The sequence below is a fragment of the Amblyraja radiata genome, chromosome 3 (assembly GCF_010909765.2).
Source record: "Amblyraja radiata isolate CabotCenter1 chromosome 3, sAmbRad1.1.pri, whole genome shotgun sequence".
In the NCBI taxonomy this organism is placed as follows: domain Eukaryota; kingdom Metazoa; phylum Chordata; class Chondrichthyes; order Rajiformes; family Rajidae; genus Amblyraja; species Amblyraja radiata.
In genome coordinates, this window is record NC_045958.1 from 102,976,466 (window position 1) to 103,003,653 (window position 27,188).

General features: G+C 47.8%; 1 protein-coding gene across 1 annotated transcript; it reads right to left on the minus strand.

Annotated features, from left to right (window-relative positions):
• Window positions 1-1,118: 1,118 nt before the first annotated feature.
• On the minus strand, window positions 1,119-17,419 carry LOC116970707 (sialic acid-binding Ig-like lectin 15). The gene is made up of 4 exons (XM_033017204.1): window positions 17,190-17,419; window positions 7,737-8,123; window positions 5,224-5,615; window positions 1,119-1,218 (listed from the first exon to the last, which is right to left on the minus strand). The coding sequence occupies exons 1-3, from the start codon at window positions 17,248-17,250 to the stop codon at window positions 5,278-5,280; spliced, it is 786 nt and encodes a 261-aa protein (XP_032873095.1). The 5' UTR covers window positions 17,251-17,419; the 3' UTR covers window positions 1,119-1,218; window positions 5,224-5,277.
• Between the last annotated feature and the right edge of the window lie 9,769 nt (window positions 17,420-27,188).

Here is a 27,188-nt window from a genome sequence, read left to right on the forward strand (position 1 = left end):
TGGTCAACACGACACACGGTCCCCCTACGACGAGCCGCTGCAGCTCTTCCACGGGCAGGGTCTGTTAGAACACGGGTCCAGAGTTAAAACGGTATGAACTTAGCGAACAAATCCGAAAGTGGCAGGAGATCGTAAAGGACTGACAAACTTCCCGGTCACCCCTGAGAAAGAGAGGGGATCTCATAGAAACATATGAAATTCTTAAGGAATTGGACAGGGTAGATGCAGGAAAAATGTTCATCAAGTTGGGACAGTCCAGAACCAAGGGTCACAGTTTAAGAATAAGGGGTAGGCCATTTGGGACTGAGATAAGGAACAACGTATTCACCCAGAGAGTTGTGAATCTGTGCAATTCTCTGCCACAGAAGGCAGTGGAGGTCAACTCACTGGATGTTATCAAGAGATAATATGATATAGATCTTAGGCTAAAGGGATGAGGGGAGAAAGCGGGAACATGGCACTGATTTTGGATGATCAGTCATGATCACATTGAACGATGTGGGAGCTCGAGGGACCGAATAGCCTACATCTGCACCTATTTTCTATATTTCTGTTTCTATGGAAGCCAGCGAAGAAAGATGGGTTTGGAGACTGAGCCGTGACCATAACATGTGAGCGAAGTTTTGCCTCGGGGAGCCGGACTGTATAGACCAGGACAACAGATTTATTCTTGGTTTGAACTGAGTTGGCTGATCCCAGCTGGGGATGCTGTTTGGCCTCCTCATATTAGTTCATTTGAGATGAGGAGACAAACAGTGCCCATGTGTACTGCTCCTGCGCGGCGTCAGTGATTCTGCCGGGCACGAATTCTATGCTCGCCTTTATCAGATTCATTCAACATGGCAAATGTCCCAAAGTGCTCAAAAGCTTTTAAAAACTGTTTGAAGTACATCGCCATTGTAATTTGGAAAGGGTAACTGGAAATGTCCGAACAGCAAATTTCTGCAGTCAACTACAATATAATAAACAGTTCTTTATGATGTGACAATAGTTGCAACAAATACTTGGTTCACCTGGGATGCCATCGAGTAAATAAATCACTTCCCGACAAATAAAGAGCATCACCGTTAATTATGCTGTAGTCACTTAGAAGCAAGCATATTCATAATTTTACATACCTCATTTTGTCACAATATAAAACGAAGCACATCACTAACAAGGCAAGGGTTTTCGATCCAAGTGGCATGCACTAGATCATAACGGGGAACGTCTGTGGTACTGAATAGAAAATGACAGAGGTCAAACCAGATTCTGGCAAAGAGGGAGATATCAATGATGTACACTGCTGATCTGCAGATGTAGCGATGACGGTGACACTAAACAGTAGATTGTTTCGCAAGGAAATGTGGAAGGTAAAGTGTGCTTCAAGGAATAAAAAAGGGACATGTAAAAAACCCCATATAAAGTAATGATCACAGTGACAGAAGTTAACGCCAGACCGCCTAAAATCCCCACACTTGGTTTATTTGCAAAGATTGTGTATCACCTCATTGGGCCAAGTACTGAAGGGCTTGAAATTAGTGATAAATCATGTAATGGTGGGTTAACATTGCAAATATTCAGTATTGAATGGTGAAAACAAGTCTCCACGATAGCACTGTAAACATCGCAGTAACTGATATAACTACTTTGGTACTACAAGCAATTACAGACGCTGGTTTACTAAAAAGATACAAAGTGCTGGTATAACTCAACGGGCCAAGCAACGTTTCTGGAGAACATGGCAATGACGATTCAACCCTGGACCTTTCTTCAGACTGAAGTATGGACCCGACCCGAAACTTCACCTATCCATTTTCTCCAGAGATGCTGCCTGACTCGCTGAGTTACTCCAGCATGTTGTGTCTTTTTTAGTGGTTAGATTGATCAGACAGCATCTGTGGAGAGAGAAACTGAATTTATATTTCAGGTCAGTTAATCAACTTGACAATTTTAAAATCTATTGATTTTTGAATAACTATTGAAATCTATTGAATTCGTGATTTAATGAACACAGTGACTGAGTGTCCATGCCCGCGAAGGGGGTGGGGGGCGGGGGATTCGAAGGTTTCTCCACAACCTAGGTGAAGAACTTTTCCTCGTCTCAGTACTAAATTATCTATGCATTAAACTGCGGCCCTGTTCCGAGATTCTTCAGTCAGGGAAAAGATCCCTCCCTGAATGTACACTCTCAAACTCAGTAAGAATTTGACAATTTCACGTATGTCGCCTCCCATTCACCTACGCTTTCGAGAACACATTTCTGGGCTGCACAATCTTCCAACAATCTCAATCAACCTGTCATTATTGGAACTGTTTAGTGCATCTTCACGCACACGACAACAACTATATTTGTATTAAACAAAACCCAAAATGTATCAATAACCGAGCGGATCAAACAGCATCTGTGGAGGCAATGTAATATCTGTGGAGGCAATGTAATATCTGTGGAGACAATGTAATATCTGTGGAGGCAATGTAATATCTGTGGAGGCAATGTAATATCTGTTGAGGCAGACGACCGGCGACGTTTACTGTCGGGATTCTTATTCAGAACCATTGTATTAGCGGGAGGAGGGGGTGGAAATGAGAGGTGGGGCTGGACAAAGCCTAGCAAGTGTTAGCTGGCTACATATCAGCCACAGTCACTCAAGGCGTTCCCCAAGACTCCGTACTCGGCCCCCCTCCTCTTCATCATATACATCCTCCCCCTTGGTCAGATACTCCGCCACTTCAACCTGGACTTCCACTGTTACGCCGATGACACCCAGATCTACCTCGGCACCAAATCCCCCCTCCCCCCTCTCCCATATCAACTCCTGTCTGTCAGCTATAAAAACCTGGATGCAACATAACTTCCTCAAACTCAACAGCGATAAAACAGAATTGCTCCTCATAGGCTCCAAATCAACACTCAGCAAAATCAATAACCCCACTCTCACCATCGACGGTACCACTGTCTCCCCATCTCCGCAGGCCCGCAACCGTGGCGTGATCTTTGATTCCACCCTCTCCCTTGAGCCTCACATCCGCCATGTCATTAAAACCTCCTTCTTTCACCTCCGCAACCGCCAAAATCAGACCCTCTCTCACACCTCCCGCTGCTGAAAGACTCATCCATGCCTTCATCTCCTCCCGACTGGACTATTGCAACTCACTTCTCCTTGGCATCAGCTCCACCTACATCAACCGACTCCAACTGGTCCAGAACGCAGCCGCCCGACTCATCACCCACATCAAATCCTGGCATCACATCACTCCAGTCCTCAAACAACTTCACTGGCTTCCCATCTCCCACCGGATCACCTACAAGATCCTGGTCCTCACCTACAAAGCCCTCCACCATCTGCCCCCCCCCCCCCCATATCTCACTGACCTCCTCTCCCCCTACCAACCCTCACGGTCCCTCAGATCCACATCAGCCGGTCTCCTCGCCATCCACAAGTCCAACCTCCGCAGTTTTGGGGACAGAGCCTTCTCTGGGCTGCTCCCAGGCTCTGGAACTCCCTCCCCCAACTGATCCGCAATTCCATGTCCCTCAACATCTTCCAGTCCCGCCTCAAGACTCAGATTCAGATTCAGATTCAGATTCAGATTCAATTTTAATTGTCAGACTCATCTCTTCACCTCTGCCTTTCCATAGCCCCACGCCCCCCTCCCTTTTCATCTGTGCTTGAATTGCCTCATATTGTGTTTTGAATTGAATTCTGTCTTTAATTTGTGTACTAGTCATGTCTCTACTATTTATTTCATTCCGCTTACATGTTTTTCCTCTAATTGCTAATTTTTTGTAAGGTGTCCTTGAGACTCTTGAAAGGCGCCCATAAATAACATTTATTATTATTATTATTATTATTATTATTATTATTATTATTATTATATGAAGAGGAATGTTTTGGTGATGGTAGTCTTCATTGGAGTTATAGAGGATTAAAGTTTACACATGTCTGTCGGTGCGGTTTCATCAACATCCAATATAATTGCAATAACCATCTTTACCCGTGTGTACAAGTATTATCTTAATATAAATGAACAAAGCGGTGCATTTCTGTTCTCTTCTATATCTGTCAATGGATTAACAAAAACAACTTGAGAAGCCGGGCCGCGGATCCTTGTGGCTTTCAGGAGAGGACATGGCTGCGGTCGCGGTCAATGACGGGCGCCGTCGGTCGAGGAGGAGCCCGACGGTGGGTGCCAGAGGTCGGACAAGCCCTCGTGAGTATAGGTGGTCGTACGGGCCGCGGTGGTGCCGGATGCACTGCAGAGAATAAAAGTAAATCCCGGCGTGCGGATCGAGGCGTGCGGATCGGGGGGCGGGGGGCGGGAACAAAGAGTAATACATTGGGAACCAAATTGAATACATTGTAACTTTGTCGGCGTGTTAGAGGTGGCTACTGTTTGCATTCCCGTGTTGCAAAACAAATAATTTCAGTGTGACACGACCCATGTGATACCAAAGTATCATTCATTCATTCATTCATTCAGTCATTCATTCATTCATTCATTCATTCATTCATTATTTCATTCATTCATTCATTCATTCATTCATTCATTCATTCATTCATTCATTCATTCATACATTCAATCATACATTCAATCATTCATTCATTCATTCATTCATTCATTCATTCATTCATTCATTCATTCATTCATTCATTCGTTCAGAAGGGTGACCAAGATCTGTCAGAGACGTTTGAGGAGCAGACTAGACCTTGGTTTAACGTCCTGGCTGTGGCGACAAGAAAGCTGCCCCCAAAACTCTGTAGAGGATCTTGGCTACACGGACGGGAGGCTCGTTGAGCCGTAAGAGACGGGTTTTCCTGTTCCCCTCCCTTCCTCTCCTCTACACCCTCGCTGTACATGGCAGACTGTGGCGATGATTTCTTACCAGGTGTGACCCGCAGCCTGAGCTCACGCTGGGACAGATGGATAAATAGGGGGTGTACATTGTGAAAGTGACGGTACTCATCCGGTTTACTGATCACCACCGGACACAGTACGGTTGTCAGATATTATGGGGAGAAGGCAGTAGAATTGTGTAAGGATGGAGAGATAGATCAGCCATGATTGAATGGCGGAATAGACTTGAAGGGCCGAATGGCCTAATTGTACTGCAATTGCTTAAGACCTTATGAGGCGGGGCTGAGTTCGCTAAGCCCAGAGAGACAGGGTTTCCGGTTCCAGCTTCTCTCCCTCGCTCTACACCATCGCTGCGCACCGCAGAATGTGCAGATGGTTTCTTACCGGCTGTGACCCGCAGGTGGACCTCACGCTGCGACAGTTGGATAAACGGCGGGTTTACGATGGGGCTATTGATGCAGGACGGGAGTAATCAGGTTTCCTGAACTCCACCAGACACAGGTAGTCGTGACTGTCCTCCCCACTCAGCTGCTTTATCCTGGTTGAGACGCTTCCCAGCTCTGGGTCCCCGACCAGCTCGAACCGAGTTGCTCCGTTCTCCGCCGCCCAGGATCCATCAGCTTGTGGTCTGAACGCGACGATGTGTCGGTAGGGATCCTTCCTCATCCATGTGACTTTGTGTAGGATGTGGTTGAGTGCAGGCGGTGGAAACACACACGCTAACGTGGCCGAAGCCCCCTCAGTCCCAGTCACCACTGAGACATTCACGACTGCAGCTGAGTGAAGGACAGACATCAGAATGTAAGTGCGGTCTCGACCCGAAACGTCACCTATTTCCATAGACGCTGTCTGTCCCGCTGAATTACTCCAGCATATTGTACCCACCACCAGAATATATCAGAGTATTGTGAGTGAATTGTTTTACCGACCTCTCCTCGGGGCTAGTGGATGGAGGAGGCGACCAGTGTGGAGCTGACAGTGATGGTCCCCGGGAAGGTATGGTGTGTGCGCCGGGAACAGGGCAGATCAAGGATCGCTCCGGCAGCGAGTCACTGGGCTGGGCAGAGCGCCTCTGGCAGTGCGGCACTGCATCAGCTCTGTCTTGGGTGTCAGAGAACGAACGGCAGTGAACCCGCGCCACCGCTGCTGTTCTGCGCTGGGCTTGTTCAATGTGCTAAGCGGTGACCCGCCCACCCAACCGGTACCAGGCCCCGCCGCCGCCTAATGCACGCAGCTCCTCTCTCAGTGAGCGTTGCCTCTACTCTCCCGTTCGCAGTGCAAATGTCTGGCAGTGTGGACTGTTTAAATATACAGCACTCATATATATGAATGACTCCTCAGTTCAAGTAGTCCATGTGGATTGTCATTTGCCTCCGTTTGTCCCATAAGCTTTCTATACATTTTCTGTCAATGTACCTCCCCAAACAACATAACGTTTGCAATTATACGGGTCTCAGGGTGATATTTTCAGAACGTATATAATCAGGAAAGAAATAGCCAGCGTGAATACGCATGATATTTTCCCCCTCCTCCACAATCAGTCTGACGAAGGGTTCCAACTCTAAAGGTCGTATATACATGTTATCGTGGGATACTGCCTTACCTGCCTTACGCCAGCACTCTGTGTCCACATTTGTAAAGCAGCATCTGCAGTTCTTTTATCTGTATTCAATGCCCTGCCTGTTGACTGCCAGTGAGACAAAACTATTGTTCATCACATTGTCTACATTTGACGCCACTTTCGGGAAGCTATGTATTTGTATTTGTATTTGTAATCCAATGTCCTTCTGTTCTACATCAATCACCAGGCCCTATTCAACGTGGAAACCTCCAAAACTGCAGCAACTCGCACAAGATCCCGAAGATATTCTTGATATCCTTCAGAACTGCGTAGGAATGAACTGGAGTTGCTGGTTTAAACCCGAGATATACACAAAAAACTTGAGTAGCATCTCTGGAGAGAAGGTGACGTTTTGGGTCGAGCCTGAAGACTAGTCTGAATAGTCTAACCGGAAACAATAGACAATAGACAATAGGTACAGGAGTAGGCCATTCGGCCCTTCGAGCCAGCACCGCCATTCAATGTGATCATGGCTGATCATCGGGAATCTGTACCCCGTTCCTGCCTTCTCCCCCTATCCCCTGACTCTGCTATCTCACCTCTTGAGTCACGTCTTGAGTCTGAAGAAGGACCTCGACCCGGAACGTCATCTATTCCTTTTCTCCAGAGACCCTGTCTGACCCGCCGAGTGACTCCAGTTTTTGTATCTGTCATCCTTCTGCACTGTCTACAATATCACATATTTTAGCGTCATCGTCCAATTTACTAGGTATGCCTTGCGCATTTTCATCCAATGTCGTTGAACTGACTACCAACAGCAACGGGTCCAGCAACAATCTCTAAGGCACAAAACTGGTCACATGCCTCCAGTCCAAGGGACTATCACCAACACCCTCTGCTGCCTTGTACAGGACAACGATTCATCCAGTTAACTTACGCTCTCTGGAACCCACTGACCCGACCTTCTAGAGCAGCCAGCCTACCATGCGGATTATTATCAAAGGCCTTGCTAAAGACCATGTAGGTTTCGAATAGGTTGCCGCTCTGACCTTATCTAGGAACACATTACACCCTATATCCTGCATCTCTGCACTGTGGATGGCTTGATCGTAGATATGTATCGTCTTTTCGCTGACTCGGTGCACGTGACAACAATAAATTAAACTTAACTAAACTAAAATAAATTCTACTGCGGGATGGATTGCAAAGTGATCACATGCGGAACCGGCACATCTAACATGGGGCGGAACAACATTTATTGATCATTCAGTGCACCATGGACACGTTTGGCCTGGGCTATCTGGGGCTATTACAGCCTCTCAGCATTGTTCCTCACCTCTCACGGTCAGGCGTGTTGGGTCCACAGCGTGAAGATTTCCAACGTTGAGTTCCACACGGCACCGATACCATGCACCGTCGTCCTCGCGGCTCAGTCGCTCCACCATTATGGAGGCATCCCTCTGCCTGAGGTTCCCCACGAATCTCAACAAACCACTTCCTGTCGCCGGTGTCACTTCTTCGCCGGTGCAGCGGTCAGGATTTAGATATGTACAGTTAAACACAAGGTGGTCACCCCCGGATTTCCTCCTGTACCACAACACGGAGCCGATGAGGTTGTGATCAGTGGGTGGGTGGGTGAATGTACACGGCAACACAGCGGACGTTCCTTCCACGGCAGACACCACATCAGCTCCGGATATTGTCCAACTTTTGTACGAAAAGTCTGCCGAGAGATAGAGATAAAGAGAGAGAGAGAGAGAGAGAGAGAGAGAGAGAGAGAGAGAGAGAGAGAGAGAGAGAGAGAGAGAAGAGAGATGTAGAGAGAGAGATAGATCTCAGCGCTTCACTCTCTCGTCTCTCGCGTCCTATCGCTCTCTCATCGCCCTCTGCCTCTCTCCTTCTCTCTCTTCTCTGCCTTCTCTGCTCTCTCTATCTCTTCTCTTCTCTCTCTCTCTCTCTCCTCTCTTCTCCCGTCTCTCTCTCTCCTTCTCTCTCTCCTCTCTCTCTCCTTCTCCTCTCTCTCTCTCTCTCTCCTTCTCCTCTTCTCTCTTCCTCTCCTATCTGTCATAATGTCACAGAGTGAAACATGTGGAAATAAACCCTTCGGCCCACAGACGAACATGTCCCATCTACATTAATCCCACCTGCCCGGGTTTGATCCATATCCCTGCAAACCTTTCCTATCCATGAACCTCTAATTTTATTTAAACTTAGGGATAGTCCCAGTCTGAACTACATCCTCTGGCAGCTTGTTCCATAGAGCCACCAACCTTCGTGAAAATGTTGCTCCTCAGATTCCCATTAAATGTTTTCCTCTTCACCTTAAACCTATGTCCTCTGGAGCTCGATTCACCTACTCGGGGCAAGAGAATATGTGCAACTACCCGATCTATTCCTCTCATTATTTTATACACCTCTCTAAGATCACCCCTCATTCTCCTAAGCTCCGTGGAACAGAGTCCCAGCCTACTCAACCTCTCCCTATAGCTCAGACCGTCTAGTCCTGGCAACATCCGGGTCAACCTTCTCTGTACCCGTTCCAGTTATACAACATATTTCCTATAACATGATGCACAGAACTGAACACAATCCTCTAAATCCGGCTTCACCAACGTATTCTACAACTGCGACATGACGGCCCAAATACTACTCAATATAGAATAACTGGGGAAGAGATTCGGTTTGAGTCGGGGATGTCGCCACAAGTGGTGCCTTTCGGAACTACTGGTGCCGGTTTACAAAAGAAAGACACGAAATGCTGGAGTAACTTAGAGGGTCGGGCAGCATCTCAGAGTCAGTACGACGAAGGGTCCAACCCGGAAACGTCAGCTTTTCATGTTCTCCAGAGATGCTGCCGGACCCGCTGAGTTACTCCAGCAATTTGGTCCTTCCATTAGATAAAGGTTAGAGTCATTGACTCATCGAGTCAGTGTGGAAACAGACCCTTCGGCTCAACTTGTCCACACCCACCAACATGTCCCATCTACACTAGACTCGCCTGCCTGCGTTTGGCCCAATATCCCTCTAAACCTGCCCTATCCATTTAACTATCGAATTTCTTCTTCGCGATAGATCCTGCCATCTACTTCCCCCGGAAGTTTTTTCCATACACCCGCCATCCTTTGTGTGAAAAAGATACCACTCAGGTTCATATTATTTTTTTTTCTTTCACATTAAACCTATGCCATCTGGTTCTCGATTCCTCTCCATTGGGCAAGATACTCTGTGCGTCTACCCGATCCCTGGCCTGATTTGTACATTAATACGAGGGGGTGGGTGAATGTCCGTGCAACTATGGATGACCAGCAATGAGTTATTTGTTGGGATTCAATCAAGGTTTCGCGTTGGGAGTTGGGTGATACGAGTTGTTGGGCGGTGGGGAAGGGGGATGGGGGGGGGGGGGGGGGGGGGGGTAAGGGCTGACGATAATTCTCGTCCGAACCCCGAACCCGTCCCTTTTCTTTTAATAAATGCCGTTTCTTGCGTTTAAAGGCGATTCCGGGACTTGGGCTTTGAAAATTCGGCACGATGGCGCAGAGTTGGAATTGCTGCCTTACAGAGCCAGAGACAAGGGTTCGATTCTGACTACGGGTGCTGTCAGTACGAAGTTTGTATGTTCTCCCCGTGACCTGCGTTAGTTTTAGAAACGTCCAGTTTTCTCCGGGATTGCCGGCTTCCTCACAAGATCTCCAAGACGCCAAAGGGCACAGGTTTGTCGGCTGATTAGCATGGTATAATAGTAAATTTATCCCTATCGTGTCGGATAGTGTGAGTGTCCGGGGTGATCGCTGGTAGGCGCAGAATATGTGGACCGAACGGCCTGTTTCTGCGCTTTATTTCTTTAAAAAATCTATTCTTTCAGATACATCACTGGCTTAATTTAGAACGCACCACTTAGCTCAGCCGCCAATTCTACCGGGCCCTACATTGTAAACCAGCCAGCCCCTGTGAGAAATAATATTTCTGAGCAACAGTGTCGCAATTACCTTCATTCTATGACTGCAAGTTCTTGTTTTTCCACCAACGTGTAGAGCCTCACGCTATACTACTCACTTCACAATTTTCCATATCTCAATCACATCTCCTGACAACTTCCGCTTCCAACGCCATTAAATAAGATTGCTTTTGGCCTGCTCCGAGATCCCTCTCCCCAAAGATCATAGAGGAGCAAGATAGACCACTCCTCGAAAAACGCGTAGTATGACGCGTGTGATTGTCGACGCCATTTTTTGAGGCATTTTGTTGGGCTTCCCCCCACACTGTCATGGCGTCCTTATCTAAATCTTCACATCACTGCTCTGCTATCAATTGTTCTAATCGTAAATCTAAACGACCCGACCTGTCAATCTTTAGGTTCCCCAATAAAAAAGAAAGGTGAGAAAATATTATTATTATTTTCAGTCGATATTCTGTCGTGAAAATGTTATTTTCTGTTCTCCCATCAACGGCCATTGGGAAACTAGGTTTGTCGGTACATTAGAAAGTTATTAGACTTATTTTTAATAGATCTTTACTTACCATAATAATAAAGACAATTTTAACACTTCTGTACGTTTTTGGTTTTGTTCTTGTAAGGGATTGGTCTCCAAAATATGGCCCGCGGGACACATTGGGTGCAATGGTGGGCCGGGGGGTTCGGCGGCGGCCGCAATCAAAGATAGGAGAGGAGATCTGCTCTATAATCTTTGGTCGGAATGGGACGGCTGCGCGTTATAATGTGTTATCGTTCCACTCCCTCTCCCCCTTCTCCCTGTCCCCCTTCTCCCTCTCCCCCCTTTTCCCCTTCTCCTTCACCCCCTTCTTCCCCTCCCCCATCTCCCTCTCCCCCTTCCCCCTCTCTTCTCTCGATCTCTCTCTCCCCTCTCTTCTCTCGATCTCTCTCTCTCTCTCCCTCTCTTCTCTCTCCCTCTCTTCTCCCTCTCTCCCTCCCTTCCCTCTCTCCCTCCCTTACCTCTTCGTGAGAGTTAGCAGCTCTGCTATGCCTTGGGTCCAAAAGAGGATAGAAAGAAAATACTTAATGGTCTTTGTAAGAAGATTTTAATAAGCTCTTCTACATTTAAGGTAAATTGACATATTAGAGGCAAAAAGCATCTTCAACATACAGGTCTCTCCACACAACTGAAAACAATTGCATTTAAGTGACATATCATCCATTGTTCAGGCATGTAGTTATGATCATCTTTTTTCTTATTAGTTAATCCTAAATGATATCTCCTGTAATTTCAGATGTCAACAGTGGGTCCAGAATATTCGTCGACAAGATCTCCTGCACCGAACTGCAGAGCATTTGTCAAATAACTGCTGTCTTATGTACATTGTGTGAAATTGTGATTGTTAACTGCACAAAACTAATGCAAATGGCGATATATTTATTATTGTATCTACGTTGGACATTTTGCTCTTTGGTGTCAGAACGCGGCGTGGGAGATTGCAACCTTCACGTGGTCCGCCCTGTTTCGACAAATCCAATCAACCTGGTGTGCACAGTCAAATAAGATCAAATAGAACAAGTTGTCCTACAACTTTAGGCTGTGCACGCCATACGCAAGAAGAAGAAGAAGAAGTGTCAGAACGCAGTCTGAAGAAGGCTTCCGACCTGCAACGTCACGTATTCCTTTTCTCCAGAGATGCTGCCTGACCCATTGAGTTACTCCAGCATTTTGTGTCTATCTCTGTTTAGATTGGGCTCGTGGGTGGAGATTGCGGTTGGTCTGGTGATCTAGAACGAGGGCCAAAGTCTCAGAATATGGGTCATGATATTTAGTAATGAGACAAGGAGCAGTTTCTTCACTCAAGGGCTGGGAATCTTGGAATTCTTTATCGCGTGAGATGGTGTAAGTCGAGTCCTTGATATTTTTTTTCAAATACGAAAAGGATGAAGGATAATGGAGAGAATGTGGGAATAAGGTGTTGAGTTGCAGGATCAACAATAATCTTACTGATGGTGGTTTGAATTTAGATGGCTTATCCTTGCTTCTATTTCTTACAGAGATACAGCGCGGAAACAGGCCCTTTGGCCCACCGCGTCCGCATTGACCAGCGATCCCCGCGCACTAACACCATCCTACACACACTAGGGACAATTTACACTTATACCAAGCCTACAAACCTGTATGTCTTTGGAGTGTGGGAAGAAACCGAAGATCTCGGAGAACACCCATTCAGTCACGGTGAGAATGTACGAACTCTGTACAGACAGCACCCACTGTAAGGCAGCAACTTTACCGCTGCACCACCATGCCGCCCTTAATCCATTAGGGCACTAGGTTACAATAAACTTCCTACATATTCCAGGAATGCATCTCTTAAAAATGGGAGAGGTTTAAATGCATTGTAAAATCTGCTCTCAGTTTCCTAGATCGGTATTGCTCTAATGGCCTATTTGTATAATTTTCTTTGATTTAAACCATCCATTGTTCTGCATTTAGATTTTATTTTTCCCCTGTGGATCACAAGGCACTGTTTGTTTCAGGGGTGACTCTAATCTCCAACGTAATTTGACAAAAGACAGCCAAGAGGGCAAACACAGGCAGTTCAGATCTGCTGCCTGTATCGCATGAGAGAACAAGAATGAGACCAACTTGTTTTTTGCAGATCATCAACCCCTGACTGATGTTATCAATGCCGATGGTGACTCAAGGAGACTCAACCAGGTGGTGGTTTACAAAGGTCCATGCCCATTGTTCCTCATGGCATACCACCAGCTTCAACAGATCACCTAGTCATAGAGTCTCACAGCGTAGAAACAGGCCCTTCAGCTCAACTTGCCCACGCTGGCCAACATGTCCCATCTACACTAGTCCCACATGCCTGCATTTGGCCCATACCCCTCTAAACCTGTCCTAACCATCAAATAACCTAAAAGAACTGTCATATGAGGAAAGATTTAAAAGACTAGGCTTGTATTCACTGGAGTTTAGAAGGATGAGGGGGATCTTATCATATTGTTTACAGTGTACTATGTTTACAGATTCTGTTGTGCTGCTGAAAGTAAGAATGTAATTGTTCTATCTGGGACAAGCTAGATGCAGGAAATTGTTCTACATGACAATAAAACACTCTTGTTAGACGCAAGGGGATCTTATAGAAACATATAAATGAATAAAAAGACTGAACAAGCTAGATACAGGAAAAATGTTCCCAATGTTGGGCGAGTCCAGAACCAGGGGCCACAGTCTTAGAACAAAGGGGAGGCCATTTAAGACAGGTGAGAAAAAACGTTTTCACCCAGAGAGTTGTGAATTTGTGGAATTCCCTGCCACAGAGGGCAGTGGAGGCCAAATCACTGGGTGGATTTAAGAGAGAGTTAGATAGATCTCTAGGGGCTAGTGGAATCAAGGGATATGGGGAGAAGGCAGGCACGGGTTATCGATTATGGCTGATCAGCCATGATCACAATGAATGGCGGTGCTGGCTCTAAGGGCCAAATGGCCTCATCCTGCACATATTTTCTATGTTTCTAGAACACTCATCCAGCAATCCTCGAGCCCACCAGCTCATCCCGTAGTCAATTCATCAGCTTTTCCATAAGAACTTCCATCAGTTCTTCCAAAAGAATGACAATCATACAATCTCGATTACCCTCAGCCCATCAAGCAGCCCCTTAATTCACCCAGAAGTCTGAACTATTGAATGCTCACTGCATCTCTTTCCATGTCGGCAAGTTAATATCCAGCTGCATGAACCATGGGAAAAGGGAATAAATAGATGCATGTGGTGCAGTGATTTGTGCAGCACTATAGGCCTGGAGACCAAGAGGAGTTCGCCATTGAACGGAGTTAGAACGGGGGGCTTGAGGCCCCCGACCGAGGAAGAACAAAAGGAAGGGACTTGAACTTTATTTCGCCTTCCATCACAATGAGGAATGTGTAGGAGTCACTGGTGAATGTCCGTATTAAAATGTGTTTTTGAGTGCTGTTGCTTTTAATTGTATGACTGACCTGGCCAATGAAATTCCTCGTATGTTGCAAAACATACTTGGCAAATAAAATCTGATTATGATTCTGAAAAGCCTTTCCCTTCCATACTCTTTCCTCTCTTTGATCTTTTTGCAGTTGACTGCCTTTCTGTACTTGTTGCAAGAGATTGTCGCGGCATCCAGCATCCTCGGAGAATGTAGAATTAAAGGCAGAGGCAATGCCAGTTTTAAAGATGGTTATTTGCCTCAAGATTGGATTATTGTATCTCCAGAACCTCCCCAGAGGCTCTGGGAGACACAAAGTTCAAGAGGGAACACAAAAAGCCTAATTAGGAAGAATATTAAGAGTAAGGTTTTCAATTAAAATACTGTAATTGATGGAACCTTGCCTTTAAATTGGTTCTTGGATGAAACCCTGATGGGTCTCACATTGTCTCTTTAAATTTACTCTCCTTTTCACACTTGCATTAAAACACACAGCCACCGCCATTCACAGTGATACTGCCCGGCAGTCTCATAATTACAGTCAACACAGCCACCTTGACAGCCACACAAAATGATGTAAATAAAAATTGTTTTCCTTGTTTAAGAAGTTCAATTTAGAATAATTTGAAATTGTGGGGGTTGGTACAAAATACTTCTGACCCACAAATGTGTTGCTATGAGACATTCACATTAAAAAAATCCATGTCTCAAAAAAAGTAAGAAGGTGCCCATGTTATTTGACCAACTTATCAGATGAATTTAAATATGTAGGTATGTATGCATTAGTTTTGCTCCTAATTCCCTTTTCCAAATCATTAATATATATGGTAAACAGTTGCGGCCCCAACACCAAGCCTTGCGGCAAAAAAATCCAGAAGATTAGTCAAACATGATTTCCCTTTCATAAATCCATGTTGACTTGGACTCATTCTTTTACTGCTATCCAAATGCCCCATTATTACATCTTTAATAATTGACTCCAGCATCTTTCACACCACCAAAGTCGGGCTAACTGGTCTGTAATTCCCTGTTTTCTCTCACGCTCCTTTCTTGAAAAGTGGGATAGCATTAGCTACCCTCCAATCCACAGGAACTGATCGTAAATCTATTGATCGTTGGAAAATGATCATATGTATAAATATATATGTATGTGTATATATGCATGTATGTGTATATATGCATGTATATGTATATGTGTGTATATATGTATGTATATATATGTTTATATGTGTGTATGTATGCATATAAATGTATCCATATGTATGTGTGCATATGTATGTGTATACGTGTGTATGTATGTGTATATATGTATGTGTATATATATGTATGTGTATAAATATATATATATGCATATATTTATTATTACTATATAATTGCCTTTATGGTTTATGTATATCATCTTACAAGACAAATGAATTAATAGTGATTATTTAAATCAAAGTTGCTTCTGATCCATGAGAATAAAGTTTATTATCTCTAACTTGCCTCTCACACACAGACACACATTCATATAAATATATAAAATATAGATACGTTAAATTTAATTTTGTGCAGTGTGTGTTAAAGCAATACAAGGGAAACTGCACAATGCAATGCAAGGGAAACTACGCAAAGGAGGGGGCTGTTCCCGCTACAAGATACTCGAGGATCTTTGCTTTGGATCAAAGATTATAGAGGAGCTCTATAATCTTTGCTTTGGATCTCAGCGGGTGGCATACCGGAAGTTGCGTGTCGCATTAAGAAATGGCGGCCGTGACGTTCCGTCACGTACTACACGTCAGTCCATTGTATTTCGGAGGAGTGGTCTATCTTGCTCCTCTATGATCTTTGCCTCTCCCTACTCCCGCCGACCTCGAGTATCATTTCACCCTCTTTCTTATCATGTGCACCGCTCTAATTCATAAAAGGCCGGTTCCATGTGCAATCTCATCTTGCCGCCATATGACCTGCACGAAGAAGACCTCACCACCAACTTCGGAAGGGCACTTAACGGCGGACGATATCACAACCTTTCCCCAAGCGACGGCCGGAAGCAGTCGGGAGGAGGAGGAGGGCATCCGGACCGAGGAGGATCGCCCGAGAGCGAGAAGAGGCGTCAGAGATCGTGGGGGGGGGAGGGGGGGGGGGATAGGGGGCATCCGAGAGCGAGGAGATCGCCGGAGAGCCGAGGAAGGCTAAAACCATCTCAGAGAGCGAGAGCCGCCGAGAACGGAGAGGGAGAGTGTATCGCTGAGAACAAAGAGGGTGGGGAAGCGGCCGGAGGGTCGCCGAGAATGAAGAGGGACCTGGCGGGAGGGGGTCGTGTTGCCGACAAGTGCGGTGGCAGGCAGTTGACAGGAATGTTCGGCGACACTTGGGTCCTGCGTGGGTGAGGACTGCTATATGGTTTTAGTTTCGTTTGGTTTAGAGGTGCAGCACGGAAACAGGCCCTTCGGCCCACCGATTCCGCACCGACCAGCGATCCCCGCACGTTAACACGACCCTACACACATTAAGGACAATTTTACATTATCACTAAGCCAATTAACCTACAAATCTGTACGTTTGGAGTGTGGGAGGAAACCGAAGATCTCGGAGAAACCCCGCGCAGCTCTCGGGGAGAACGAGCAACTTTCTTCCAGGCAAGGACCCGTAGTCCGGATCGAACCCGGTCACTGGCGCTAGCTCTACCGCTACGCCACCGTGTCGCCGGGTTGTATGCAAAATAAATCATTTTACTGTGCCTAGGTCCACGTGACAATAAAATATAATTGAATCATTGAATCGTTGCCCTCGGCAGGAGTTAAAGTACAAACAGCTGGAGCAACGATAGAGCATGAACCAGAACAGTGGGAGAGATGATGGGACAACAAGGACGAGCTAATCAGGTCAACAGAAAACACTCACTGTAACCCTGGACTGAGACGGAGAGCAGGACGGTGCAGAGACAAACCCGGAGAGACCACATCGCCAACACTTCAGTCCTCCTCACCCACTGCTGTGAGCTTCTTGTCGCTGAAATGCGGTACTTGCTCCAAGTATTTCTTCATTTCTTGCAAAAAATTAAGTAACTGCTATAAATACTGATAATTAGTCATTTTAAACTGAGCAAGGTTAGGGTCATGAGCAAAAACCAAAGTTATGGAGGAACTAAGCGGGTCAAGCTGTATCCGTGAAGGTACATTGACAGACGCCGTCTGAATTAAGAGGTCATGACCAGACACGTCGTCTGCCCATTCTCCTCCACAGGCGTTGCCTGAACCATATAACCATATAACATATAACAATTACAACACGGAAACAGGCCATCTCGGCCCTTCTAGTCCGTGCCGCACACGTATTCTCCCCCAGTCCCATCCACCTGCACTCAGACCATAACCCTCCACCCCTTTCCCGTCCATATAACTATCCAATTTATTTTTAAATGATAAAATCGAACCTGCCTCCACCACCTTCACTGGAAGCTCATTCCACACAGCTACCACTCTCTGAGTAAAGAAGTTCCCCCTCATGTTACCCCTAAACATCTGTCCCTTAATTCTCAAGTCATGTCCTCTTGTTTGAAACTTCCCTACTCTCAGTGGGAAAAGCTTATCCACGTCAACTCTGTCTATCCCTCTCATCATTTTAAAGACCTCTACCAAGTCCCCCCTTAACCTTCTGCGCTCCAAAGAATAAAGACCTAACTTGTTCAACCTTTCTCTGTAACTTAGTTGCTGAAACCCAGGCAACATTCTTGTAAATCTCCTCTGTACTCGCTTTATTTTGTTGACATTCTTCCTATAATTAGGCGACCAAAATTGTACACCATACTCCAGAATTGGCATCACCAATGCCTTGTACAATTTTAACATTACATCCCAACTTCTATACTCAATGCTTTGATTTATAAAGACCAGCACACCAAAAGCTTTCTTTACCACCCTATCTACATGAGATTCCACCTTCAGGGAACTGTGCATAGTTATTCCTAGATCCCTCTGTTCAACTGCATTCCTCAATTCCCTACCATTTACCATGTACGTCCTATTTTGATTTGTCCTGCCAAGATGTAGCACCTCACACTTATCAGCATTAAACTCCATCTGCCATCTTTCAGCCCACTCTTCCAACTGGCCTAAATCTCTCTGTTGACTTTGGAAATCTACTTCATTATCCACAACACCACCTATCTTAGTATCATCTGCATATTTACTAATCTAATTTACCACACCATCATCTAGATCATTGATGTACATGACAAACAACAGTGGACCCAACACAGATCCCTGAGGCAGCCCACTAGTCACTGGCCTCCAACCTGACAAACAGCCATCCACCATTAATCTCTGGCATCTCCCATTCTGCCACTGTTAAATCCATCTTGCTACTCCACCATTAATCCCCAACAATTGAACCTTCTTAACCAACCTTCCACGAGGAACCTTGTCAAAGGCCTTACTGAAGTCCATATATACCACGTCCACTACTTTACCCTCATCAATTTCCCGAGTAACCTCTTCAAAAAATTCAAGAAGATAAGTCAAACATGACCTTCCAGGCACAAATCCATGTTGACTGTTCCTAATCAAACCCTGTTTATCCAGGTGCTTATATATATATATTATCTCTAAGTATCCTTTCCATTAATGTGCCCAACACTGACGAACCGCTGATCTTTTTCCAGCAATGTCAGTGTCCCCAGCAATATCGCCATGTAGCTGTAAATCTTGGCCTACAGCTAAAATAAAGCGAAGGATTTATGCATCTACAGGGCCTGTTAGCCTTTCTCTGTGAGAAGCCTCAAGCTGCAAGCTGATGACCGGAAGTATAGGTCACAGATCAATACATCAGATAAGGAAGGTCCAGTTGTCCTCGGAGTTGATAATATGTATGAGGACTTTGCAGAGAAACTCTAAGCTTTTCTAGATGCATGGGTTTGGTTGGATTACTGCAAAGGGATTGTAAATAATGTAAATAATGTTGCAAGACAGTTGTCCTGCTGTTCGGTGATTGGCCGACGTGTGAAGCCCTGGCTGAATTGTTTGTACTGTCGGGGTAAATGTTGCATTATTTAGTTAACAGACTTCCTTCCAGAAGCTTCTAGAGAAACATTTTTTGGGACTCTTTGTAATTGGGTTGGGGGACTGTCAATAACACTTTAATGTAATCGATATGTGTAATTGGCTTATAAAGGGGAAACCCCTATATAGTTCGGCCCCTCATGATTCGTTGACCTATAAAAGGTAGCCCCCATTTGGATCGGTGTCGATCTACTGGAAGGGCGCTTGGGACTACGTGACATGTTGGTAGTGTCTGCTTGTACGAGGCTGAGGGGCTTGGCCAGGCAGGTACAAGGATCGAACCCGCGGTGGTTTAGTTAGCGTATAGGGGGTTTGTTGTTCGTTCAAAAATAAAGTTTAGTTGTTCCAGTGCTTGACTCAGTGTTTTGACTGAACTAGACTAAGGGGGGCAAGTATTAGGAGCATATTTACAGAGTGATATATTGCAGGAACAGGCCTTCTAACCTGACATGTGTACATTGTGCCAACGGGTAGTCAGCGTGGCGAAAACCTGACAAGAACCATTCACATTAATCCTACCTTAATCCAATTGAACCCATCAGAGTCTGTATCTCATTCCAGGGTAGCTGACATCTCGTTTTGTTTCCAAGGATATTGCGGCTGTGAACACTGTTTCTGGGTTTTCCAGTTTGTGTGAGGAAGTGAATGTAAAGAATGAATCACCCGTTGTCACCCTGCAATCGGAAAGACAGCAGGACCCAGCAACGACAACCCCACAGACACTTGTTCACCAGCACCATAGTGCTGTGACCTCATTCCTCACGGCTGTTTATTTCCAGACCCTGAAATGCAGAAGTTGTTTTCTACATTTGCTGCAGAATGTTCCGGAGGTGCTAAACTACAAAACACACATTAATGTCTCAGTGATAACAAGAGGAAGTACAGCGAACAAACTCATTTGTAGAACGTAAAAGAACAACACCAAAGACTGCCTTCACGCCATCCCAATTGTAATATAGGGAGCACTTTAGTGAATTATCCAAAAGTCTTCACTTTCCACCAAACTCAAGCAGTGTGAGACGGATAGGACACAGCAAGGAGGCGCAAACAGTTATCTGTGGTGATATGTGAAGTAACAGATAAATCTTTTCTAGTCTCACAATCCGCATCAATGATGAGGGAACCAATTGTTAAATCAGCGGCTCAGTAGATGTTTCAATGCGACACAAACAAGTTGGGGAAGCGGGCAAATGAATGGCTGAAGCGGTGCAGACATATGACAGGGCGATGGAGCAACACTAAATGGGAAATAGGGCACCCAAAAACGACATCCTGCTCTTCGAGTTAGAACCAACCATCAACCACCCATTCACATTAATTATACATTCATTTAGTTTATTATTGCCGTTACGTGTTTCGAGGTACAGTGAAAAGCTTCAAGGAATAAACCCAATCCGTTTATTACAGGCTACGTCTCACTCCCGGGTATCCGTCACCTCGGTTTGTTTCCATGTATCCTGTTCCTTTGAATCAGCCCGGGAACAGTTTCCCGCGATCCCTTTCAGCTCTCTGGGGCACGCGCTACCTGAGTACCCCGCAACACACCGCGACCGCGCATGCTCTCTCTGTAAATTTCCGGGGCCGGTTCTTTCTCTCATTGTGATACATCTGACCGGTTGACGCTCCTCATTGTGACAGACGGGGCCAGACGCTACTTTCTGAGGGCAATTAATGGACCCGGGTTCCCTGACTAGCTTCCCCAGACCGCGGATATCGTTGAGACCCATCCTTGAAGATCACGGACGTTCTCGGTTCCCATCCACCATTTAACCCCATCATTGGACTCGGATCTCTCATCCACATTAAACTTACAGGAGTCCACGCCCTGGGAAATGACTAGGTTTCTGGGAAAAAGTCGCAAACTGTTATGTACTGTGGAAAAACAGAAATGAAACCGAGTCGGGATATTAATAGCGATGACATAAATATATTTCTGAGAATTTGCCAACACAGCTTGCATTTCAATGAGGGCAGGGCGGGTGGCTGCGCATTGAGGCCGGTAGACTGGGCTCAGCCTCCTGCGATGGCGCAATCTCGATGCTGCCTGGTGACGCAACAAGGCCTATTGTTATGAGCCGCGATAATTATGTATTAGCACCACCTTTGGCGATACATGGGACTACAGATGGTTGAATCTTGAGGGGGGGGGGGGGGACAGCGTGCTGGAGGAACACGGCCGGTCGACCATCTGAAAAGCTGTGGAGGAAGATGGATAAGTGACTAGATATTAGAGATACATCGCGGAAACAGGCCCTTCGGCCCACCGATTCTGCACCGAGTACACTAGCCCAAAGGGGCAATGAACATTTTCTCCGAAGCTAATTAGCCTACAAATCTGTACGTCTTTGGAGTGCAGAGGAAACCGGAGCTCCTGGAGAAAAACCACGCGTTCACCGATAAAACGTACAAATTCCGCACGGACAACACCATTGGTCAGAATCAAACCTGGGTTTTAGACGCTGTGAGCCAGGAACTCTACCGCTGCCTCACTGTACTGGCCCTGAGACGGTGCCTGCACGCTCGGACCCTTTTGAAGCTGAAGAATGGTCTCGGCCTGAAAGGGTCATTACCTTCCGATGAGCCTGCCTGGCCCGCTGATTTCCTCCTATATTTAGTGTTCATCTCTAGTACACTTCTGGCATCTCCATTCACAACCAGCAGATAATATTGTGTCGGAAATAACTACAGATTATGGTTTAAATCGAAGGTGATCACAACATGTTGGAGTAACTCGGCGGGACAGGCAGCATCTCTGAAGATAAGGAATGGGTGACGTTTCGGGTCGAGACCCGTCTTCAGACTGATGTCAGGGGAGTGCGCGGGACAGAAATAGAATGCAGTCGGACATAGTAAGATGGGAAGATGTGGCCAGTAGTGGGATCCTGTTGGAGGTGGCGATAATGTCAGAGGATTATATGCTGTAATCGACGGCTGATGGGGTGGAAGGTGACGACAAGGGGGACTCTGTCCTTGTTGCGAATAGAGGGAGGGAGAGCAAGAGCGAACCTGCGGGGTATCGAGGAGGCGCTGGTGAGAAGAGGGGAACCCCCGTTTCCTAAAGAATTAGGACATGTCCGATGATCCAGTATGGAAAACATCATCCTGGACACATATGCGGTTTATACGGAGGGATTGGGATTAGGGGATTGTAAAGAGGAGTCATAAACACACTGTGTCTTTACTACTATTTATTGGTAATACACAAACGTTGCTGCCCTAGCTGTACGTGGTCTGTCACAGGACCTAGAGAGAGTTCAATGGGTGGGGAGGTTGCAATTATACTTCTGATATGGGGAGTGGTTAGTAATGGTGAGGTCACTATATTAAAGGTACATGCACATGTCATCTACATCCTTCCCCTTGGAAACAAAGCAATACAGTAGTGACGAGGCGACCACGTCTCATGCGCTACGAGCAGGTAAGCAAACAGTTAAACAAACAGATGAGCAAACAGCTAAGCAAATTCACCATAGCGGACAGGCGGCTTAACCAGCCGGCCGGACCGGGAACGCAGCTCGCCATCTCCCCCCTCTGCAGGAAGAGCAGGAGCCGGAGCGGGGGCGGGTGACCGAACCGGGGATCCTGGAGGAGAAAGAGTAGGCGGAGGCAGAGGAGGGGATGCAGGCGCAGCAGCGGGTGGACGGGCAGGGGGTCGAGGGCGGAGAGCGGGGCTGGAAGAGCTGAGATGGCAGGGACCGAGGCATGCTGGGGCGGCGGGCAGTGTGACGGACAACGGAGGGGAGAAAGGGTCGGTAGGCGGTGGTGGGGGCTCGTTGACAAGCCGCAGATGTTGGCGGGACCGGCGGTAGATGGTACCGTCGTGGTCGACCAGGTAAGACCGCGGCGAACCAGCATCACCGACGACGGTGGCAAGCTTGGAGTGACCGAAGGGGGACTGCATCCGGACGACTCGGGGAACAGACGCGGCAGGGGACGACAGGACTGGTCGTGGGAGCGCTTTTGCACTGCGTGCTTGAGGGCAATGCGCTCCTGGACAGCAGCGGGCTGGAGGGCGGAGGGCACGAGGGACTGCTGGGTCACAGGGAGTGGAGGTCTCGTGGTGCGAGCCATCAGCCGCTGTGTTGGCGAGCCCAAGGCAGGGTCGCGGGAGTTGTTTCGAAGATTGAGGAGGGCCAGGTAAAAGTCGGATTCGGACAGTCTGCAATGCTCCAGCAAGTCCTTAGCACTGCGGACAGCGCGCTCCGCCAGGCCGTTGCTTTGCGGGTACTCTGGACTGCTGGTGTAGTGTCGGAAGTTCCAGCTGGCAGCGAAACCCCGAAACTCAGCACTGTTGAACTGGCTGCCGTTGTCAGATTGGAGGCACGCTGGTGAGCCGAAAGTGGCGAAGTGACGGCGCAGCTTCCCGATGACGGCCGGAGAGGTGAGGGAGTGCAGCTGGTCGACCTCGAACCAGCTGGAATAAGAGTCAACGAGGACCAGGAAGTGCTTGCACGCCACTCGAAAATGTCAGTGGCGACAGCCATCCAGGGCAGTTCAGGGGCAGGCTGTTGCAGAAGCGGCTAGCGTTGCTGATGGGGAGCGAGGCTATTGCAGGTAGCGCAGGCGGAGACCCTCTTCCGGATGTCTTGGGCCATGCCGGGCCAGTAGAACTGACTCTGGGCGTGGGACAGAGTGGCCTCGGTCCCAGGTTTGAAAATAGTGGTCCCGCAGCGCAGCGGGCACAACCACCTTGTGTCCTTTCACCACCACGCCGTCGTGCAGGACAAGCTCGTCACGGACCAGGAAGTAGGGCACGGCACCGGCCGACAAGGATGAACGTCGGTCTGGCCAGCCCTGCCGGATGACGCCGGCAAGCTGCTGCAGGGCAGGATACTTGGCAGTGTGCTTGACCAGGGACTACATCTGCTGTGAAGGCACAATGTTAACGTTAAGCACCATCAGGTCAGACGATTCGTATGGGTGGCGATCAGTGGACGATAGTGGCGCGCGGGACAGCGTGTCGGCCACGAACATGTCCTTGCCCTTGCGATACACAATTTTAAAAGTGAAGCGCTGGAGCTGCAGCATCATGCGCTGCAGCCGGGAAGAGGCAACGTGGATTGGCTTGTTTAGGATGGTGACCAACGGCTGGTGGTCGGTCTCGATCGTGAAGTTGTTGCCCAGAATGTAGTCCTTGAACTTGGAGCAAGCAAATACCACGGCAAGCAGTTCCTTCTCAATCTGAGCGTAGCGCTGCTCGGCAGGGGCCATGGTGCGGGACGCATAGGAAACGGGCAGCTGCAGGCCATCGTGGAGCTGCAGGCAGGCGGCACCCAGACCGAATTTGGAAGCGTCGCAGGTGAGAACGATGGGGCGCTGTAGATCGAATAATTTGAGAGTGGGGGTACTGACTAGTCTAGACTTCAGGACGTCAAAAGCTTGTTGGTGATGCGGGAACCAGGCCCAGGCAGTGTCCTTCTTGATGAGCTCCCTCGGGGGCGCACTCAGCTCGCTGAGGTCGGGGATGAATTTCCCCAGGTAATTGACCATGCCCAGGAAACGCTGCAGGCTGGGCACATCGGTGGGTGAGGACATCCCGGAGACAGCAGCCGTTTATTGCGGGTCAGGCTTCAGCCCCGAGGCAGTAAAAATGTGGCCCACGTTAGTGACCTCCGGGACGCGGAAACGGCACTTCTTTGGGTTGAGCTTGAGGTTGATTTCACGGGCCCGGTCCAGGACTTGACGGAGGTAGAGGTCGTGCTCAGCCACGTCCTTGCCGTAGACCAGAATGCCGTCAACGATGATAGCACACGGCAGACCGGCAAACAGCTGCTCCATGGTTCGCTGGAATACCTCGCTGGCAGAGTTAATCCCGAATGGCATGCGGAGGAATCTGAACCTTCCGAAAGGCGTGCTGATGGTAGTCAGGTAGGAGGATCGCTCGTCCAGCGGTATCTGCCAGAAAGAGCTCTTGGCATCGAGGACCGAAAAAGCAGTGGCCGGACCAACCTGTGCAGCGACGTCCTCCACTGTTCGCATTGGGTAGTGCGGGCGTTTGATGGCCAGGTTCAGGTCCTTGGGGTTGATGCAAATGCGAATTTCACTTTTGACCTTTTTCGCGGCAACAACCATCGTGGAGACCCACCGGGTGGGATCGCTCACCTCTTTCAGGATGCCCATGGTGACCATGTTGAGCAGCGTAGATTCCACCTTGTCCTTCATGGCGAAGGAGACGCGGTGCGGCGGCGGATCACAGGTTCAACACTGGGGTCGACAGCAATCTTGTAGCAGCTGGGCAGCTTGCCCAGCTTATCGTCGAAACGGTCGGGGTATTCGTGCAGGGGGTCCAAGAGGGTCCGCACCTGGTGGATATCACGGTGAAAGGAGACCAAACCGAGGTCTTGGCACGCCTGGGCACCCAGCAAGGTAACGTTGTTAGAGTCTACCAGGTAGAAAGTGAGGGGCCGAGAGGCCTTCGGGATCTTGCAGTGCAGGGTTGCCTTTCCCACAGGAACGAGCACGCCTCCCCCGTAGCAAGCAGGCGGAGTTATCAACAGTCACTATTTCATCAGCTCTTATCTTTTTGAAAAGGCTTGTTGACATTACATTGGTTACGGCCCCCGTGTCGAGCTTTGCGGAGAAGGTCGGACCATTGACAGTAACCCGAACCGAAGGGTCCGTTATCAAGGCATGTGCATCCAAGAGTGAAAAAATGCTGGTCTCCCCCTGGGATGAACTGGTATCAGACAAAGGGAGTTCGTCAGGCTGGTACTGGGAACCAGGCTCGCTATCAGCTTGAGCAAGGTTGTTTAACATTCTCCGAGGAGCGGGGACTGGTTTCCCACGGGAGCGGCAAGCTGCAGAAAAATGGTTTAACTTCCTGCAAAAATTACATGTTTTGCCCAAGGCAGGGCACACATTAAACTGATGGGAAGCAAAATTGCAGTTGGGGCAACGTCGTGGGCTGCCGCCCCCGGGTGCATGGGAACCCTGTTGCCGTGGCGGGCCAGCGTTCCGCCGGCGGCCAGCACTGGCAAAGTTAATGTCATGATCAGCAGGCGACAGTGCCGAGGCGACAGCCTCAGCCATGCGGGAGGCGTGCAGAGCCTCGTCCAGAGACAGGTCGGGCTTCCGCAGAAGTGCAGCCCTTAGCTTTACATCTAGAAGGCCATATACTAGGATGTCCCGGGTCACTTGATCGGGGGTCAGAGCGTGCAGGCGACAACGCCTGGCCATGTGTCGCAACGCGGCTATATAGTTGTCGATTGACTCTCCAGAGATCTGACGCCGGCTGAACATTTTAAAACGCTCTAAAATGCAGTTGGTGGGGATGTCGCACATCGCGGTAAACTTAGCCATAAGACATACCGGGTCACGAGCATCTTCACCTGCACCATATACAAACGACTCAGATCGTTCCAGGGCATCGGGACCAGCCAGGTTGAGGAGCAGAGAAGCCCGCATTTCAGCGGTGGCAGCAGGATGGGCGATCGTCACGTAGTGCTGGAAATCGCGTCTAAAGGCACCCCACCAATGGGCAATGTCCGAGTCGAAGACAAGCACATCGGGCTTGCGGCAAGAGATAGCCATGGCACGGGAGATAGAACAAGGGATAGGGAACTGGGTTAAAAGTAAATAAAACCCGACAAACAGGAGGCGCGGAGGTACGATTGTGACACCATGTAAAGAGTTGTCATAAACATACTGTGTCTTTACTATATATTTTTTTTTTTTTTTTTTTTTTTTAATATTCAAGGTAAACTTTATTCAAAATAAAGAATACATACTACACAAGAACTGTGCAACAATTCTTCCGACATTGTCGGAGGCTTTACGTACATTCATTGGTGTTGTATCATAGTGTTCCCAACAATATCATTATACCTGGCACCCTTGCCAATCA